The sequence below is a fragment of the Merops nubicus genome, unplaced genomic scaffold, assembly GCF_000691845.1.
Source record: "Merops nubicus isolate BGI_N331 unplaced genomic scaffold, ASM69184v1 scaffold25923, whole genome shotgun sequence".
Classification (NCBI taxonomy): domain Eukaryota; kingdom Metazoa; phylum Chordata; class Aves; order Coraciiformes; family Meropidae; genus Merops; species Merops nubicus.
Genome location: NW_008599984.1, coordinates 71,790 through 90,356, shown reverse-complemented (window position 1 = coordinate 90,356; position 18,567 = coordinate 71,790). Strand labels below are relative to the sequence as shown.

General features: G+C 44.0%; 1 protein-coding gene across 1 annotated transcript in view; it reads right to left on the bottom strand.

Moving 5' to 3' along the window:
* Window positions 1-401: 401 nt before the first annotated feature.
* Window positions 402-18,567, bottom strand: part of PDE6B (phosphodiesterase 6B, cGMP-specific, rod, beta) — a 21,776-nt gene continuing 3,610 nt past the window's right edge. The window contains exons 4-22 of the mRNA XM_008937584.1: window positions 16,123-16,263; window positions 15,018-15,092; window positions 14,862-14,926; window positions 13,716-13,782; window positions 13,533-13,580; window positions 13,202-13,351; window positions 12,068-12,211; window positions 11,418-11,483; window positions 10,653-10,799; window positions 9,017-9,124; window positions 7,906-8,015; window positions 6,802-6,889; window positions 6,142-6,242; window positions 4,674-4,781; window positions 3,841-3,904; window positions 3,043-3,117; window positions 2,023-2,106; window positions 1,582-1,738; window positions 402-460 (exon numbers count right to left, since the gene is read on the bottom strand). Of these exons, the coding sequence (XP_008935832.1) occupies window positions 402-460; window positions 1,582-1,738; window positions 2,023-2,106; window positions 3,043-3,117; window positions 3,841-3,904; window positions 4,674-4,781; window positions 6,142-6,242; window positions 6,802-6,889; window positions 7,906-8,015; window positions 9,017-9,124; window positions 10,653-10,799; window positions 11,418-11,483; window positions 12,068-12,211; window positions 13,202-13,351; window positions 13,533-13,580; window positions 13,716-13,782; window positions 14,862-14,926; window positions 15,018-15,092; window positions 16,123-16,263 (1,857 nt within the window). The remainder of the gene's footprint in view (window positions 461-1,581; window positions 1,739-2,022; window positions 2,107-3,042; window positions 3,118-3,840; window positions 3,905-4,673; window positions 4,782-6,141; window positions 6,243-6,801; window positions 6,890-7,905; window positions 8,016-9,016; window positions 9,125-10,652; window positions 10,800-11,417; window positions 11,484-12,067; window positions 12,212-13,201; window positions 13,352-13,532; window positions 13,581-13,715; window positions 13,783-14,861; window positions 14,927-15,017; window positions 15,093-16,122; window positions 16,264-18,567) is intronic.

Sequence of the window (18,567 nt, the reverse complement as noted above, 5' to 3'; positions counted from 1 at the left end):
ATGGGATTGTATGGAGCAGGATATGAATTCAGCTGGCCACATCAGCTTTTGGGTAACAACTGTTTCAGTGCAGAGAAAAGCTCTTCTATAGTCATGCAACCTGATTCATTGGGCCAAATGTTGTTCTGACTTGCCATATGCCATCTGACATAAGGTACATTAAATGGAGAAAGAAACAGGACAGAAGTGGCTCCATACCATCAGGAAGAGATGCAATTAAGGCAAATGAGATCTAGCCCTTTCCTGGTTGGTCATAAGCCTAATTAAAGTAGAAGAACTGCAATTAGGAAATGTATTTGTATGCCATAATGTTTGTGTGGTTTGTTTGTTTTGTTTTTTTTTTTTTTTTTAAAGCACGGGCATTCTCACTTTGGATGGCATATATTGCATCGATAATAAGTCTAAAGTATGCTGCAGGTCTTGGAAGCTGGAGCGGTTCCTCCGTTACAGGTTATTCCATCTGCCATATAAAAAGAGAAGCAGAATTAGAGGTACAGTCGTAAATGTCCTTCTCAGTCATTACAGGAGTTTTTAGTACATTTTAGTTATCCAGTGATGAATGTAGGTCATACCTATAGTACCCATATCTAGAGCTGTGCAGAGTAATCCTATGTGTTATGCTGCTTTGAAAGAATTTTTCAAAGTTATTAGAAATCTTCCTCATTTAAATACCAATTACTTAGGAAATAATTCTTCAGAAATTTTCCAAATCATTTTAACAAAGCACTTTTATTATTTTAAGTAAGTAGTTACAAATTAAACTAAGAAAAGAAATCTCGATATCTCTAATAATTTCTAAAATGTGTCATCTGAGGAATGTCCACCTCATGGACAGTTGGGATTTCGGTCTAGTTTGAAATGAAAGGAGATTTCAGATGCAGTCTCTGTGGAGCAGAGGCACCGGGTTCCAATGGGTGTTTGCTCAGACACTTGGGAGAGGTCAGGAGAGCCTTTTGCTTCCACCTCCCTGAGAGCCAAACAAACCCTCAGGCTGTCACACAATGCCAACTGCAGCTGATGGATTTCAGAGCTTTCCAGGCTGGGCCAGCAGAAGAAGAAAAATGGATTCAACCAGAAAAAATTGCTACTAGGTACTACTACTACTGCTTTACTTTTAGGTGGTACCTAACCTGGGCTAGAAATGGGATGAACTGTAATTCCTCAAGTATTCTCCCTAGCAATGTGTTAGCTTTTCTCAGCTCCTTCTGTTTCATGACCTGTGAAACAGCACAACGACCACAGCTCCTGTGCACAAAGGAACATCTCCCTGCTCTTTTCCAGTGACAGACATAAACTGCAAAGGAAATTCTACTGTTCCCAGCTGTGTGGGTACTCTTACTGAATGTGATCTCACTAGTTTCTCAGGCCCTAGCTCCTGGACATTTGACCAGATGGCCTTTTTGACAGCCCATCATCTCAGGTTTGAAGACAAGGTGTCTCCAGCCTGGCCAGTGGAGCAAGACTGGGGAAACTTCTTGTGGGCACCTGACTCTTTGCCATGTCAAAATAGCTTGCTGTAGATCTGTGAGAGTGTTGCAGTTAGGGAGAGTTAGGAATGAAAAGCTAAGTATTGTTTCTGACCTTTCTTTGCAGCCATCTTCTCTTCCTCTTTTTTCTTCTCTTCCTCCAGAGCTTTCATTTTTGCATCATACTCATCAGCACGAGTCTTCCATTCGTTTCTGTTGTTCAGCAGCCCATCAAGCATAGGCTGAATTTCCTCATGGAAACGAGAAAACTCCTGACCAAAAAACATCTGTCAGCACAACCCAGTTGCCCACAGGCAGTGTTTATGCATCATACCCCAGGAGAGACCCCAAAACCTTGCCTCCTGGGCAGCTCGTGCAGGGGAAGATACCAGCTGCACAAAGAGAAGCAATGCTGCAATGCCCCGGAGCAGGGCAGCTGCTGTCTCCTCTGCCTGCCCCTCTCCCCATGAGTGGTGTTGCTGCACCAGGACCCACTCATCTGGGCTCTGAACCCCTGTTGAGGAGGATAGGGTGTGCAAGGGTGCACTTTGCTCACCTTGTAGACAAACGTGCACACAAAGTCAATGAAACCCACTTGAAGCTTTGGAAGCTCGGCAGCTTTCCTCCGGTCCATCATGGGCTGTGGGAGTACACAAGTTCACTGTCATTTATGAGAACATGTCACTGAAAAGCACACCTCTATTTTCTCCCCAAAACTGCCTTTTTATGTCAGAGTGGCAATACTGCCATGCTGTCTGTAGAGGCTGCCTGCCTATCACAGCCCTCTGCCTCCATGGCAGAGGAGTGAAGTGGGCTCCTCTCCTCTGCCAGAGCAGAAATCTTTGACAGCTCTTCCAGTGTCTATGGATGGGGAGGAGGGCAGAGACTTTTTCCCATGTGCCTTTCAACCTGGTACCTGAGAGAAAGTTATAAAGTGCTGAAGAGGTTTTAATTTCTCTAAAACATAACTGAACATGAAATTATATTCTTATAAGGCCTTGTTGCTTACTGTATAATTTGTGATGCCTCTGTGGGTAGGAGGAATGTATGAAAGTCTACTTAAAGAAAACCCAAATCTCACAGGTGGAGGCTGCATCAAAGACTCGGCTCTTTCAATGTCAAATATAAGTATTTGTTATTATAGCAGAAAAAAATATGTTAAGAAAAAAATGCTTTACCACATTTCCATTTACCAGAAATAATTTCTGGCCTCTACAAATTTTGTGTTTGTAGTATTTATCTTTTTGGAAACCCTGCTTTCCTCTGTGATGTAGGTATTTTGTTTCCCTCTTTTTTTTTTTTTTTTTTGTAAAGGACTAGCACAAAGTCTCCAGGGGGATGGTTACTCCTTGCTGGTTCATAACCACTGAGACACATCTAACTATAAGGATAGCTGGACAGGAAGATCTGTCACAGAAGGTCTTTCCTCGTAGAGTACCCACTTTTCCAAGGCATTTTCGCAAGCCTGGTGATTTTGGGAAGACTCACAGTGCTCCGAGTGCAGCATTGCCTGTAGTAAGTCTCTGCTGAGACTTGCTGTCTGAACTGAAAGGTCTGGATCTTGCATGGTACTTACAATAGGCTGTTGCTGAAGGACGCTTATTTCCAAGTCTCCCTGCTCCCAGAACTCAGCTGCCACCAGCAGAGCTACCTGCATTGCCAAGTAGAGAAGAAGAAAAGTTAGCACTAACTTCAGCTTTATGGTTTGATGTGCTTCAGGTCTCCAGCAGGAAGCAAATCTGACTTCTACCCCCTCTGTCACTTCATGTCCAACCCCAGTCCCGGCCCTTCTGCTGGGAAGGGCAGCAGTGGCAATAGGATTGCACCCATATAGGGGGAGCTCAACAACCTTGTTGCATCGGACCTCATTAGTCCACTGCTCATCTATTAGGAAATGTTTCTACTGTGTCCCTCTCAAGGATCTGCCTCTTGGTCATGGTTGTGGCTGCCTATTAGGATTTTCTCTTTTCTCAATGCTGAACAGGAATTTTACTTTAAATTCTTTAAATTTTAATGCTTCTTACTTAGAAGTTTCTCAAGTACAGTTCAGGAAGGAACTCCTAAAGGAAATCAAACAACTGAGAAAATAGTAGGTATTGCTATAAAAAAAACAACCCAAATGTTGTGTGCAAAAAACCTCACTGTAACCCAAGAAGATAAATACTTTGGGGTTTTATTTTGTTTTTTTTTTATAAATATGAATTTTCTACAGAATTCACAACTACAATCTTGAATATTGGTTTATCCGTGAAAACCACAGTTATTCTAAAGTCATTTTGGTAGGAGACTTTGATTCAGCTTTTAGGCAGCTTAGGAAATTGCATTGCTTTGAAGTACAAACTGGAGAAATCTAACAGTATATCAAACACCTGACCTTACTCTGGACTTCCCAAGGCTTTGTGATTGCTGACAAATCACAGGCAGTCATCATCATGGCCCTAAAAACAGGAAAGAAATTAGTTTCTTCTCTACAGCCTACACTCTACCTCTTGTGGGCTTGGGATGCTCATGACCCAATACTGTGTCAGGTGTGCCCCTGTCCCTGCTGGAGTGATAGGTAAAGAAAGTCAGGTTGCTGTAACAGCCTTGGCTCTGACTGGGACAGTCATCAAGGATTGCTTTCTTGATTAAAATTGATTTATGCTTGCTTCTGGCACTAGGATGTTTGCTGCTTGAGTCATTGCTGGGCTGAACTTCTTGGCTTTGGAGTAACATCTTTGGCCCCCTCAGGGAGGTGTAGTAATGTGTACTGCAGTGGGCTTGTGGATTCACTTCATTGCCAGTGCAAAGCATCCTGCAAAGCATCTGGCCAGTCATAACAACAGCAGTGTGCAACTCGTATCGGTTGCCACTGGGAAGAACAACGAATGAATTGAATTCCTGTAGATCTGCTATTGCAGCCAGCTCCTGCTTGTGGCCTACAGGGTGGTCAGGTAAGAGCACACGGCAGGAAAGGATCCTGCAGCTCATTAGGAGCATGTGACCAGAAGGACACTCCAAAATCAGTCCCTTGTCTGGATGAAGGGTTACTTTAAGCTTTTCCTCCCGTTTTTTCCCTGCTTCTCCAGAAGATGAGATGTAAGTGGGACTGTATCATGCCCGCTCAAACGTATCAGTGTTGATTTTGCACTAGGTGCAGTGCAAGGCATGTTCTGGAGCTCTCACCAGGTGGCTGCATCACTAACCATCCCAGAGCCTTTTACTCACATGACAACCTCTTTCTTTGTCGTCTCCAGAGACAGGTATTCAGTCCAGGCAGTCATGCTATCGTACGTCTTGGACTCGTCAACGATCTTTTGAAACATTGTTCTCTTTCTTTGAGGGGAAAAACAGAAAGAAAGAAGGAAAAAGCTCCAAAACTATGAAAAAAAAATGTGTTAAAAACAGATGGCTGATCTTGGTACTGATCACCATTCCAGAAGGTTTTACAGTAGTTGCTGTCCTGGCCTGTAGGTCCTCAAGGAAGCCCCCAACAAACAAAGCACCACTATCTGCTTCTCCCAAGTAGGGGAAGCTCCTGTAAATGCCTTAAAAATAAGTATAGTGGTGAAGCATGAGCAGAAACTTGAAAGTAGGAGCTACTCCTAGAGAGAAATGCTTCCACCTTTATTGGCAGCACAAAAAAGGCTTTTCCCCTGAACGTTAATCCAACTACAGGAACCTAGAGCTATCTGTAGTATTTGTAAAGCTACTTGGCTTTACATATTTATTCTGACCTTGTTAACCTTATTAATATACCTAAATATATGTACCAAATTCTGCAGTGGGTTTTATACAGAAGACACTCATGTTTTGAGTGATATGAAATCTGGGGAATAGAGCTGCTTCAGTGCTATCAGAGAAGGCACTTAGGCCAGACCCACACAGTGACTTATGTGCATGTTCTGCCCCTGCCATTTTGCCTAGGTTGGATCTCAGCTAAGCCTTCTCTTGCAGGCTGTGGACCCAGGAGGGCAAAGACTGGCTTGTTCCCACACAGTAAGGAAGAGGTGATATCTGCTCCCATACAGCCACTTTACCTCTGGATTAGCTCACCATCCCTTATATTCCTCTGTTGTGAACTGTTTGTATTTTGCATAATCATTCTTCAGTGCAAAACAAACAGTTTCTGGACTCAGCACTGTGTTTTGAAAGCACATTTTCAAAGCTCCTTGCTAATTAGGGAGTCATATGTTGTTGAATTCCAGCCTTATGTCCCAAGAAGTCAGCACATGCTGCTCCAAGATGTTTGGTATTTTTAGACTTTGGGTGTGAAATAGACTTATGAACTGGATCTTCACCTACAACAGATCAGTTGTTATTTGGGTTGTGCTGTTCTCCCAGAGAAATTAATGTAGGCCTGGCCAGGCCATTAGCCATTTACAAGTATTTTTAGTGCTAGGTAAAAATAAAATAAAATAAAAACCCCAGAAATCTCTTTCCTTCAAGGAATCATATAGCATTGCCTTGTTGGAAATAGAGGTTTAAAAAAGAAACATAGCAATCTAATACTTAAAAGTTCAATATTCTTTTGAACGACTGGGGTTCTCCCCACCAGCCCTGCTGTCTCCTAGAGGCAGTGTCTGTGAAGAGGCTTGCTGCACAGGGAGGCCCTCAGAGCAAAGCATCCCATTTTGCTCTTGTAAAGCACCACCTACTTTCTGCCCTCCTCACATGGTGTACAGGACCAACTTACTTGAAGTAGAGTGCCAAGTCTGTTGCTATAATGGCAATTTCCATCAGGTGAATCATGTGTTCATGCTGCCTGCGGTTGAGGTTCTGACATATATTCAGCGACTGAAAAGCAAAGGAAAGGGAGCTGCAAAATCCAAGCACTGTGTTTTTTTGTGAGTTCCTGGCTGTGTCCCTTTCTTACATGTACTCTCCCCCTCTTTTTTTTTCTTCAATAGCTCCACCCTAAGGTGCAAGTGTTGTAAGCCCCGTTGTGCCTACTCCACCCTTTTTGTTCACTGAACAGGGTCAGTGTCCTGCTGCTTATTAACACAGCACTTGCACAACCCTGGCCCCTGGCCTCACAGCCTGAAATAAAAAGTTAGCTGGGAGACTGTGTCAGCCTTGGCCTTGCCAGAGGGGCTACAGGAGGGCAATCCTGTATTTAACGTATTCCTGTGGAGATAACGATATATCTTCTGAAGAAACCAAGTCATGCCTTTATAGGAAGCCTGTGCATTTTGGTCCTGGGTGAGCACAAAGCACTTGGGGAGCGAAGCAGCTGCAGTTCCTCATGCATCCAAAACAGAGAAAGGCCTTGTGCTAAACTGACAGCTTTCTTGTTGCCAAAAAACCTCCCTGAAAGTAAATTATTGGTGTCCTTAGATTACCATTCATTACTAACCTCTTCAGAGAGCAAGAATTTTCCAAATTCCAAGTGGTGTCTCTCTAAAATTGAGGATCCATGAAGTTTAGCTAAAGGATTCTGAGATCTGTTTGTGTAAAGGAAAAAATTAAAGATGTCAGCGCACTACTTAAAAATTAAAAGAAAGGTTCCATTTTGTATTTAATTTTGTTGCACATACAAGTTCAACTCATTTGAAAGGCTTAAAAGTAATATTTTTAATAGCTAATGACTTCAGTCTAGTAAAAGACTTTTGTGACACTGCTTATAACTGTTTGGACACTGTATAAAACAGTACTCCCACTACAAATTTCACCCAAAACTTTGCTTATGACTGAACTGTTATTACTCAGCATAGTAAGCTTTGTTTAATTCCTGAATAACTACATATTGATACCTACTAATAGGAAGAGAAAAGCCAGCAATTCTTGGAACTTTTCCTACCTGAAAAACAAGATCCTCTTGTATCCAAAACCCTAGCCAGCTTCACTTATATTTTTCCAAAGCTACAAAACCCACTAAGGCAGTATAGTCTGCAAGCATTGCGGAAGAGATGTCATCTGAGACTACTTCAAGTGAGCAACAGATGCTGGACTGGTCAATGAAATTATGCAGCTGTTTTTCTGTAGCTAGTAACTACCTACTGAGGAGAGCACTCTCATACTCAGAAGTGCTTTGTTTTTGCTGGTGGTGAGGGCAGTGTCATTCATTGTGCTTTATCCGTAGATACCTTCCAACAAAAAGTCATCTTCTTATGTCCAGGATGCTCCTGGTAGCACCCCGAGTCTCCTATGATGCTCAGGCTGTTGAATGCCTGCGCTGCACTTGTTCCACCCTGTCACGTTAATGTAGAGTGTCGCCTTAACCAAAGCAAGTTTACTAGCAGGTAAAGAAAGCCTCAGAGAGCACCACGAAATTTCAGGTTCCCCACTGGCCAAAGCATAACACCAGCTGCTGTAGCAAGCTGAAAAGCAAGGGTATTTGCAAAGGAAGGTTGTTACCCCTGTGTATAAAACAGAGCTCTACTGTCTGTCGTGATCACAGCCTGACCCCACTCCGCAGGACAGCACAGTACAGGGTTTGAAGTGGTAGAAAAATGCTTACTTCATTTGGTAAAGGTTGTTGGTTCCCCTGTGGTCAATATCGTGGCACAGAGCAGCAGTTACCATTGCAAGGGCTTCGAGGTCTGTGTAGTAACGCTTCAGTTTGCCAGTCTGGAGGGTGAAAATTTGTGTGTAGTCTGTTAGTCTCTCCTACATGAAAAGGTACTGAGCTGTGACTGCTCTGTGCTGGGGACCTCCTCACTGAAGCAGTCCAGAAGAACTCAAAATACTTGTGAAGCTAAACACAACACACTGGTACACTTAGGCTAAAATAAAGCACCTAGAAATTAAACATTTAGGGCTCAGGTAGGCATGTGTGTCACGTGTATGTGCTCACTGCCTACCTGTGACATTGGCTACCTGCTGCTAGAGCAGCCTTGTACCCTAGGGATGCCCAGCTCCTCGTAAACACCCCTCCGGTCACTGGACACAAAGTACGTTGTGAAGGGGCTCTGCGCCTTTCTGGCTAATGGGGTTTCCAAGCTGATCTGCCCAAAGAGTGGTCCAGGGGTGGTAAGCATAATTCTGCTGCCAGCTGCGTGGGCCATACCGACTGCACTGGGTCCTGGTGCTGGTCCATCCCTTGTGTGCAGCAGCAGTCTGACACCTGCTTTTCTTGTTGGGGTTCCTGTTGCCCTGAGACCCTGTGAGCAATGGCACTTGCCACACTCACACTAGTGAGAGACTCACACTTGCGCCTGTCCTGCCTGGAAATGGACAGCGTGAAGCTGCTCCCATCCCAGCCAGCTGACTTCAGCCAGACTTTAACCCTGGCTCTTACTGTTAGAAACTACTGGAGGAAGGGAAGTCCTGTAGTCTCTCTCCTTTACCCTGCAGAAGGATTCAGTCTGGAGGCTCCTGAGCACCATACACATCCATACCTATCAGAATTAAAGCACTCCATTCATTGGGCAGTACTGGCCATGGCTTTTAAGTGTAATGCAAGGCCTGCCACCTCAGACAGATAGAGACCTCATTTATCAGGACCTATGCTAGGGGTGACAAGCAAACCCTATACCAGGATTGAAGGGAAGCCCTGCAAATACCCATGGCACAGCAGAAGGCCTGCTGTAAATAAAACTTTGCCAGAGAATTAACTGGGGTGGCGTTACCATCAGGAGGGTGAACATGGTCTGTGCGACATTGAAGCCGTGGCGCCAGTTATGGTAAGTTATCTTCCGGTAGCCTTTGCTGACAGAGTACACAAACCTGACCAGAACCTGCAAATTGAGGAAGAGGACGTCAGTTTGTGTGATGAAGCTGCTGCCTGTTGCTCTTGCAATAAAGACCACGTACAGAAGTTACGGGTGAGTTTCAGACCAGCTCTACAGGGATGGCCACAGAAAGGAATCCGAAGCTGTAATATTGTCAGACTTCCCTGGTGGTGTTGTTATTGTAAAGCCTAGTGGGGGGCTAAAGAGGACACTAAATTATAGCAAATTTACCTCTCTGATTCCTTAAGTTTTTTTCCTCCCCTTAAAACAAACCAAAATCACTGAGATGCCTGTGAGGGGAACAAGAAACTGCCTCGCGGGAAAGCGATTTCAACCTACTGCTTATCCGTGTAGTGAATTTCTGTGTTTCTCTACATTATCACTTGTAAGATTTGTCTTTTCCATGTCTTGTGATTTAACTAGTACTGATCTCTGTTCTAGACACATGACTCCATAGATGGAGAGGCAGGTGGTGTTTGTATCGCCTAAACAATTACAATAAAAGGCATTAAATAAATTGTTTTTTGCTCTCTTCATTCTACTTATCTACATGTACTACGTTTTGTAGCTATATAGGTTTGCTTATTAGAGAGCAAATTAATCATCAATGAGTATTAAATTTTTTAAAATCTCAGCTGCTTGGAGTGGTGGAAAACAGTTACTACTTTTCACATCTGTATCAGGGCTTAGTTGTTCCGGAGTAGGTGTTCTCAATACTTTTTGACGCTGACATGCTCTAAGAAGCACAGAAGTCATTCCCATTGAGAGCCTTTCACTTCCCTCCTACTTCCCAGCCTGCCTTTCCGGGGTGAAAACTCTTCCTGCAGTTACCACCAGATCCCACTAGATGGAAATAAATCTCCCATGATGTGCTGAGAAATTCCTCGGGAAGCAGCATAGCTGTTGAAAAGCCGGTTTCACAAGTCCTACAGGGGCTTGAACTGTGCAAAAGCCCTGAATTTGCAAATCAGGGCCTATGGGGTCCTTGCTCCCACAGGGTCGCAGCACTCCTGTCGCCAGCAGTCAGGAAATGGGTACCAGCTGCACCAGATGAAGGCACATCCGCGTTTGCAGGGGGAGGCAATGCAGAGGCCTTCAGCATACATTGGCTGAGGCTGTGGGGTACATGCTCCAGCAAACACAACATGCACAGTGCCTGCGCTGTGCTTGGAAACTCTGCTGTCACACTGTGGCTGTGAGCCGCATTAGGCACAGCACGGGCAGCCTGGTTTTTGCATGGTGTAGCTCCCGTGTGTATAGACCTGATAACAAATCCACAACTGTAGCAAACAGTGTGGAGCAGAAGAGGCCATCCTCATGCTCCAAACCCACGTGCAGTGACCAGTGCCTTTGAGAGGCGGTTCCCGTGCTCAGCATGGTGAGGGGGCTCAGGACACACCCCCCTTTCCCTGCAAGCCCCCTTGGACATAGGCCTCTGGCCATGGGCTGTGCAGGGCACACACGGAGATGTCAGCCACATGGCAAGTCCGCAGGCCACCCAAGATGGGAGTCCCTGGGTGTTGCCAGCTCCTACCTCCTGTGGGATCTGGAACTTCTTCACCACACCAAGCTCGTAGTACATCTGAATGCCGCACTTCACCAGCTCCAGCTCAGTGCAGTCAAAATCCGAGAACCTGAACTCATAGATTTCGAACTTGGTGGGGCCTGGCAGTTCTTCTTTCTGCAAGAGAGGTGGGACAGATTCCTGCTAGGCTACTTATGCCATTCTTCAAAACACCTGGAGCAGTTTTTGCTTAAGAATTAGTCTGATACTTCTGGGAACTTTTCCTTTTAGAATATAATACATAAATAGACTGAAACACAGCTTTTAATGATAACCCAAATAGTGGGGGAAGAGTGAGGGCATTTTTTGTCAAGTGCAAGAAATATAGCTTGTTTTCTGTTAAGTACATTTCTGTTTGATTTGGTATGGTTTGGAGACTCCAAACTTGAGAGGTCTTACAGTGGAAGACTTACAGCCCATCGCATTAACTCTGGAGAACAAAATGCATGACAAGTCAAGGTGGCTGATGAGTTTCCAGATGGACTTTGAACCACTTGAGATAAAGTGGCAGAGAGTAGGTACTCCCTGGGGGCTGGGTAAGGCATTCAGGGCCATCTGATAATAATAACCTCAAACTCACAGAGCAAAGGAGGGCAGGATATGCCTTACCCTCACCCTTCACCAGGTGCCCTGTTGATGTGTACCAGTGTGCCAACACTGGGAACTCTTCCCTGCATCCACCCAGGCAATATTTGTTTGCCAGGCCTGTCCATTCCAGCAATGCATTGCTCTTACCAGGATGCTTGCCAGCTCCTCTTCCTCACACTCACTTGGCTCCTTCCCCAGTTTTTCTCGTGTAGGCTGCAAAGAGTGAGGACATGTTAAACTGATGACCAAACCCTACTGGACTTTGCACTGTGCAGTTTTGGGGTAATCAAGGGCATTTTTCATATGCAAAATTTATTTTCTTCCCAGACCTTACTTCTATTTCTGGTCTTTTCACCCATCCTTCCTGGTAAAAAGTTCTCCCTCTCCTTGATTTTGGTTTGTGTTCTCTCTGCTTGCGAATGTCCCTAGAGCCAGTGTCCCAGCTAGATCCTCTGACTCCACATCTGCTGTACTAAGGGAGTTTTTTGGGAAAAAGATCAGTTCCTTTTCCACCCTTACAGCCCTGCCTGAGTAGTACCTGGGCAAGCCCACCTCCAGGACTGGCTTTGCTGGGGGAATTAGACAGGGCACAGTGTGGCAGCACGCCAAGGTAGAAGGTGCACCACAGAGTCAAATAAAAACTTGTTCTGACAGTGTGCAGGAACTGGGACCCCAGACGCTGCCTCCACACCATGGTGGCTGGAAGCATTTCTGTGGATGGGAAACCTGTGTCTGTGCCATATGGCACAAGTCAGGCCAGTGCACTTGCAGGCAAGCTTCACACTGCGAGGCATTACCAGAATTTCCTGGATCTCATCCTTGTCACATTTCACGTGGTAGAGCACCATATCCTGAGCGATGTCCTTCCGGTTCTCCAGTTTGTTCATCTTATCATACGTGTCTGTGTTGAGTACTGACCAACCCAGGAACTGTGTCAAGGACTTGGTGAGGGGGAAAAATAAAAACAGTGAAATAAGCAAAATATCTTTTCCTGAAAGACACTGAGAAATGATATTGTATTATACTTTTATAGAGAAACACGAGATCCACTTTGGCCACGAGTGTAGCTGTGAGTAGCTGTGTGTACTTGCTCCTCAGCAGAGCAGCTCCCCAGCTCTTGAATCCACCCAGCCCTCCAGAGCATCCACGCTGTGGATGTTCAAGGACCCTCTGTCCAGTTCAGCATATGGAAAGCTATTTCTGGGTTGTCTGAAGTGTCTTCATGCCTATGAAAAGGCTGGTGTCACAATGGTGACAGCATGTCAGGAATCCTTGTATCAAGGGAAAGCAAAGTGATCTCGGCACCTTTTACTGACATCTTGTGTTTGCTCTTAACTTTTTTGCTGTTCAGCAGCCACTTCAAACTGAGTTTTTTTTTCTTTTCCTGTCTTTTAGTTTAGTAAGAAAATTGTATTTCAGGAATCATTCTGATTGATAACAAGTGCCAAAAGCTGAATGCTTATCTTGGGTTGAAACTAGCATAGGAGCTTTTCTAAGGAGCAAGGTCTATAATTACCGCTGCTGTTGGTAGAGGTAAAATTCAATAGCTAATTTAAAAATTTTTTTTCTAATTAATTTTAGTAATTTTTTTGAGGGATCTGTCAAGGCAGTGAGCCAGCTGTTATGTATGTGAAAATACATCCAGAGAGTCACATTAGTTCATTGTAGCTGCTTGTGGCCGGGCGTCGAATCCCAGAATGCTGAAACAAAATGATGCCAACACAGCTGGGTTTCCAAGGCTGAAAAAAGCCCAGTATTCCACACAGGTGTTTTCAAAACTTTCAAGCTGATCCATAACACCTCTGTAAGCAACTGAGAAACAAACTTAGCTGCAAAACACTGGGAGATGTTTTTTTGTGGGTGTACAATGACCTCAGTAGTGACCTCTTTCAAACGTATGAACTACTTCCAGCTGCAGTAAGGAACTATACCTCCATGAGGGTCTCATCTTGTTCATCAAACGGTTTCCCATCTTTTCTGTTATAAAATGTGACAACGCCAACAATTTCTTCCTTTTTGTTGACTATTGGCATGGACAGAACATTTTTGATAGTCCATCCTGATTCATCTAAAGGACCTTCCTTGAAACAACAGCAAGCAGAAAGACATCATGTACTTAATATGTTTTCTAAATATGTCAGCACAGTCATTTTACATCAAGGCTACAGGCTAAAGAAATATTTATATGCCTAATATTGACTCTAAACTACATTTCTGCAAACAAAGTAGATTCCTTGATGGGAGTGGAAGTTTTCACGGTACCTGAAAGTTAAACATCTCATCTGCAGCAGCATTCATAATGTTGCAAATCTAGGGAATCACACAAAAGAAAAAGTTTTACAGTATGGGCAATGTGGAGTTGAAATACCAAAACACTGAACTGATGAGAAAGTATCATTAGTATGGCTTTGCCTCTGAAAGCCTTAAAGAAGCCTAAGTACTTACGAATCCACTTTCAGCCACATAGGTTGGCAGTCCAGTAACCAGTGCCCAGTGATCCGGGGTAGGATTTCTGAACAAAAGAAAAATGCATAAGGGAAATTAAGGATAAACGTTTACTGAAGAATGATGGTGGAGCTGAAATGTATTCAGCTGATTGGATAATCCACCTTTAGGTGCTTCACCTTCGGTTACTAAGCGGTCTTGTTACTTTCAAAGGATCCGTATGTACAAGCAAAACTTTTTTTTTTTTCATAAGCAAATACTTTTCCTTCAGGGGTTCAGTACAGAATAACTCATAAAATATCATAGTCTTCTTGAGACTTAAGAGAAATGTGTTTCTGAGAGTGGGGGCCACGTTTCAGACCTCCAGCAGGAAGAAACACAAAAGAAAGCTCGTGGCTAAGAGCACCTGCCAGCCTGAACGTTTGAACACTGCTGTACCTAAGCAATGAGGGCCTTTCTTGGAACAGTTACACCAATCAGCACAAAGCAATGGGACCAGAACAGGGTGAAGCTCCTGTTGAATCAGATTTGTCCAAGGTGCCCCAAGGCTCCTCTGAAGAGTTCAGTGTCAAGAAGAGAGGGTGGTTTTCAAAAAGGGAGAGTCTCAGTGTGGTGTCAAGAGGGGAGGAAAGACCACAGGTAGGCTTGAAATGAGGTCAGTGACTGGAAGATGAGAGAGAAGCAAGGAAGCTGGAAGAGAGGCAGGGGAGCAGGAGTGGCCATGGGAGGTCAGGAGGGTAGCAGAGGGGTGAGAGGCAGGGCTGGGACAGCAGGTGCCTGAACACAAGGTCAGACCTGGATGGGCTCATTTGCTGAGACACGGAAGGCCCTAAAGAGGAGAGATGCCTCATCCTGGCAAGGAGAACGGCAAAACTGCAGGCTGCCAAAGCAGTTAACTTCTGCATGGTAAAGCATCACTGGCTGCAGTGATTTTCATAGCCTGACTTGAAAGCTGGGATCTCAATGCCCTGGAGGAAATCTTTGTCCCACAGAAATGTGAGTCAAAGCACCGACTTATTTTCTGGCTTTTAAGTCAGTCTTCTGTTGGTTCTTTGTGTATCTCCTCATGAATGTCTTTAAATCCTGGAGAACCTTGTTTTCAGTTACTCTGTGTCAGTACCTACTATACAGAAACTGGGCACTTACGGGATGACTTTAATGTCTTCTTTTCCATGTAATATATAATCAATGACCTTGTAAAATACTATTTCCTACAAATAAAAGGAAGAACAATGTTAAAATTAGTGGTGAGTCAGTCCAGCTAGACAGGAGAGAGTTTAAGGAAATCTGTTTCTCACATACCCTGCCATCTGGGGTGCGAGGTCCTGAGTAGGGTGGAACTTCTCCCAGCAGGACTGGCCACAGGTCAAAAAACTCCTGGTTTTAAAATGAAAGAATTATTTTAAGTTCTGCCTTGAGTCTCAGAGTAACCATTGCTCTACCATGCTGATTTTGGTACTGTGTAAACAAGGCATGAAATAATAAGACTAGTTCAATGCTAGGCAGCAGAGTGGTGTATCTATCAGGAAGTGCATTATATGGCTGTATAGAGTCATACATTGCCTGCAGACGGGATGCTGCCTCACTCATGAGGCTATACTCACAGAGCAAACAGCTATGCCAATATTTTACATGTTCATAATTTTCCAGAGCGTGACCATAGGGTTGATCTACCACTTGCTGGCTTGCTAAAGTGAAAGAATTTTTTTGTTTGTTTTCTGAGGCTACATCATAGTACTGACAAAATGTCTTCAGCACACAAATGAACTTTTAGTATGCCTCTTCACAAGACAGAGTGCTCTAAAGGCTCTGGCAGCATAATGCAGATCAAAGCTCGTGGTAACCTCTGCCAGGCTGACCATGGAATGAAGCAAGGCACACGGATGCTGTGCAACCCTGACATAGAGCTTGCCAAGCAATCAGGCCAAATCAGACCTGCAGAAGTAACTTGGCTTCTGTCAGAGCATTTTCTTGAAGCCAAATTTCATCTAAAAGCCTGAATAATGTGCACATGGGTGAGACCCTGAGCAAAGTGGCTGCCTTATTGCTGGGGCTTTCCACAAGTATCTCACTGTACTTCTGACGTCCACAGCCTTTGTGAGTCTGTGCTTATGTTACAGGCTTTGACCAAGATTGCCATGGTCAGACAGGTTTGCCCTTCCTTTGCCTTCCCAGCCTCTGGCTCCTTCGACAGTCCCATTCCAGTGATAAGCTCTTCCCTTTCCCTCTCTTTTCTTTGTCCCAGGATCTTCGTTTGTACAACAGAATGAAAAATCCCAGCCAAAGCAGGAATAGTGCCTCAAAGCTAGCCTGTGCTTTGGTTGCCCCAGTAAAACTTAACTCTACCCTTTACCCCTCAGTGGACAGCGGCAATGCAGGAAGATGTGTAACACATGTGAACACTCACCTTCTGCTTTGTCATGTCCAGGAGACCTACTGAGTACCGGTCACAGTTCAGGTATGCTCTCACTGTGTAGAAAGCCTTGTGGAACTGCCTCTCAATGTCTGTCAGTTCCTCAAAAACCTTATTAGCTGACCACAGTAGCACCTGCAGGATGAAATCCACATGTAAGTATAACCTCTCCTGGAGAGCAGGGCTTCCCAAGTGTGTTTGGAGTAACAAGCACACCACTGGGTGTTTATGCTACAGTTCCTGGGAAGTGCAGTGCCAACCTATATTGCAAAATGTAAAAGCATTGATTATGCACGTTGGGAGTTACTAAGGAAAGATGCACTCTGAGGAGGAGTCAGGTTATCATAGAGTTTTATTGCCATGGTTTGGGGCCAGGGTGGCCCCCAGACCGATAACAGATGCTCTCTGCTAACCCCCCTTTTCCCCTCGCAAAGAGAAAGGGAAGAAGAGAGAGAGACTTACCGATTAGAAAACAGCTTTAATACTACCACTAATAATAATAGTAATAATGATAATAAAATGGAGTATGTACAAAAATATACAAAATCAGTATCAGAACAGTGATATAAAACTCTAGTCTTACAAATATAGCACAAAAAAATGATAGTGCCAGATAAAGAGATGGCCCGACTTACATTCTATACCTATGAGTAAAATCCTGCATCCAAAACCATTTAACACCAAAGGTGTTGCAAATTCTGGATGCTGGAGTTTGAAATATGTGAATTAACATTTTCCCCAAAGCTTTTGCACAGCTGCTTGGTGATCCTTTTCCCCACCATGTGCCCCACAAATGTATCCTTAGTAAAGCTGCTTCTATTTAAAACATTTTCTAAAATGGAGGTTATACAGTGAATTAAGAAAGTATTTCTGGTGGCACAAGGAAGGTCTTTGTGGGCCTAAGAGGGAACTTAATTTCCTCCAAAATGCTAAGACACCCACCTACGCAATTGCTTAGCATAGCTAGTGCATGTGTGCCTTTTATCTGAGTGTGTGCACTCTGCTCTCCAAGCCCAGGAGATGTGAGGAGCAGTGCTTCAGAAGCACTGAGAGCTGCTACCAAAAGCTGCCTGGACCTGTGCTTGAAACAAGAAGTACTGTTACACAGCCACAACCAGAAAAAGCATGTCTCACCTCTTTACTGGGCACTAGTAGGTATTTTTGACAATGCTGAGCAGCAATAGAATGTTGTTTCTAATATATAAATTGGGACAACTCTGTCACTCCTGTGAAGTCTGCGGTTTTCAATGTCACTGGCCTCTGAGCATCCCTCAGAGAGAATAGTGATGCTCTCATACAAACCGTTAGAGGAAAATGAGCAAAGGTGTCAAGAAGTTGGGCATAATGTATTATTCAGCCTTCTAATATGACTCTAACACAGTATCTGAGCACAAGGAGTCTGAACTGTCTTTGCACAAGCCATTTGCCTTACAGTATGCCCCAGAGTTTGCAGCTGGGATTTGCAATATTAAAATCCTAGACCACCTTTGAGAAGGCCCCACTTTGCACTTCAGTACTTTTAAGCCTAATATAACGAACCATATGAACGCTCACAGAGACCTTTAGATTTAGATGGCCAAGGGTCTGCCAGATGAACTTTTTGATAGAATTAGGTCTTGCCTTTCATTCTTGTTTCCTCCTTTTCTGTGGGACCTGATGGCAGCATTGATATATGAACACAGGACTCTTCGGTTCAGCCCCAGACTGGAGCACCCTATGGGAGACATTAGGCCTTCCACTTCTTGGGTCTTCACTTTGTCTTCTAGCCCCTTCCTTACCTCCACAAGTCCTACTTTTAAGCCCTCAACAGGAGTAAAACTTTACCAGTTCTACTTTATTTGAATTGCTCAGCGTTGCTAAATGGCTTTATCACCTGACCATCATTCATGTTTTCAATTACTGAAAAAATTAGACAAAGCACATGTGATAATGAGTTAGTAGGTGTAAGTGCTGTCCCAAAGCTTCTAAAATAAACTTCCATTCTACATCCCTTTTGCTGAAATAGGTGTTTCTTTCCCATTGGAACCCTCACTGGAGAGAAGAGCATGGGTGCTGTGAATCACAGATGCAACTGCATGTCCTCGTCAATGAAAACCAGTTGTCTGCTGCAGAAAGTGATTGCATGGATCCCAATAAATTAGGAAGTCCTTTCATAACCCAAGTCATAAAAAAAGAATGGTGGCTGAACTGTGTCAATTCAGAATACCCTAAACACCTTATCTATGTCCATTTCTATTGAGGGAGTCCAATACAACAAGCATATTAGAAGCATCTCACTGGCACCAAGAAGAAATTCTATAGCACTGTTAAATAAGCAGATAAGGGAAAAAAAAATATATTCTAGACTGTTTTGGGAAATCTCTTGGTGCTGCTGCCTGAAGTGGTTAAATGCCCCAAGAGTGTTTCATAGCCTCAGTTCAACAGAACATCTGGAGCTCA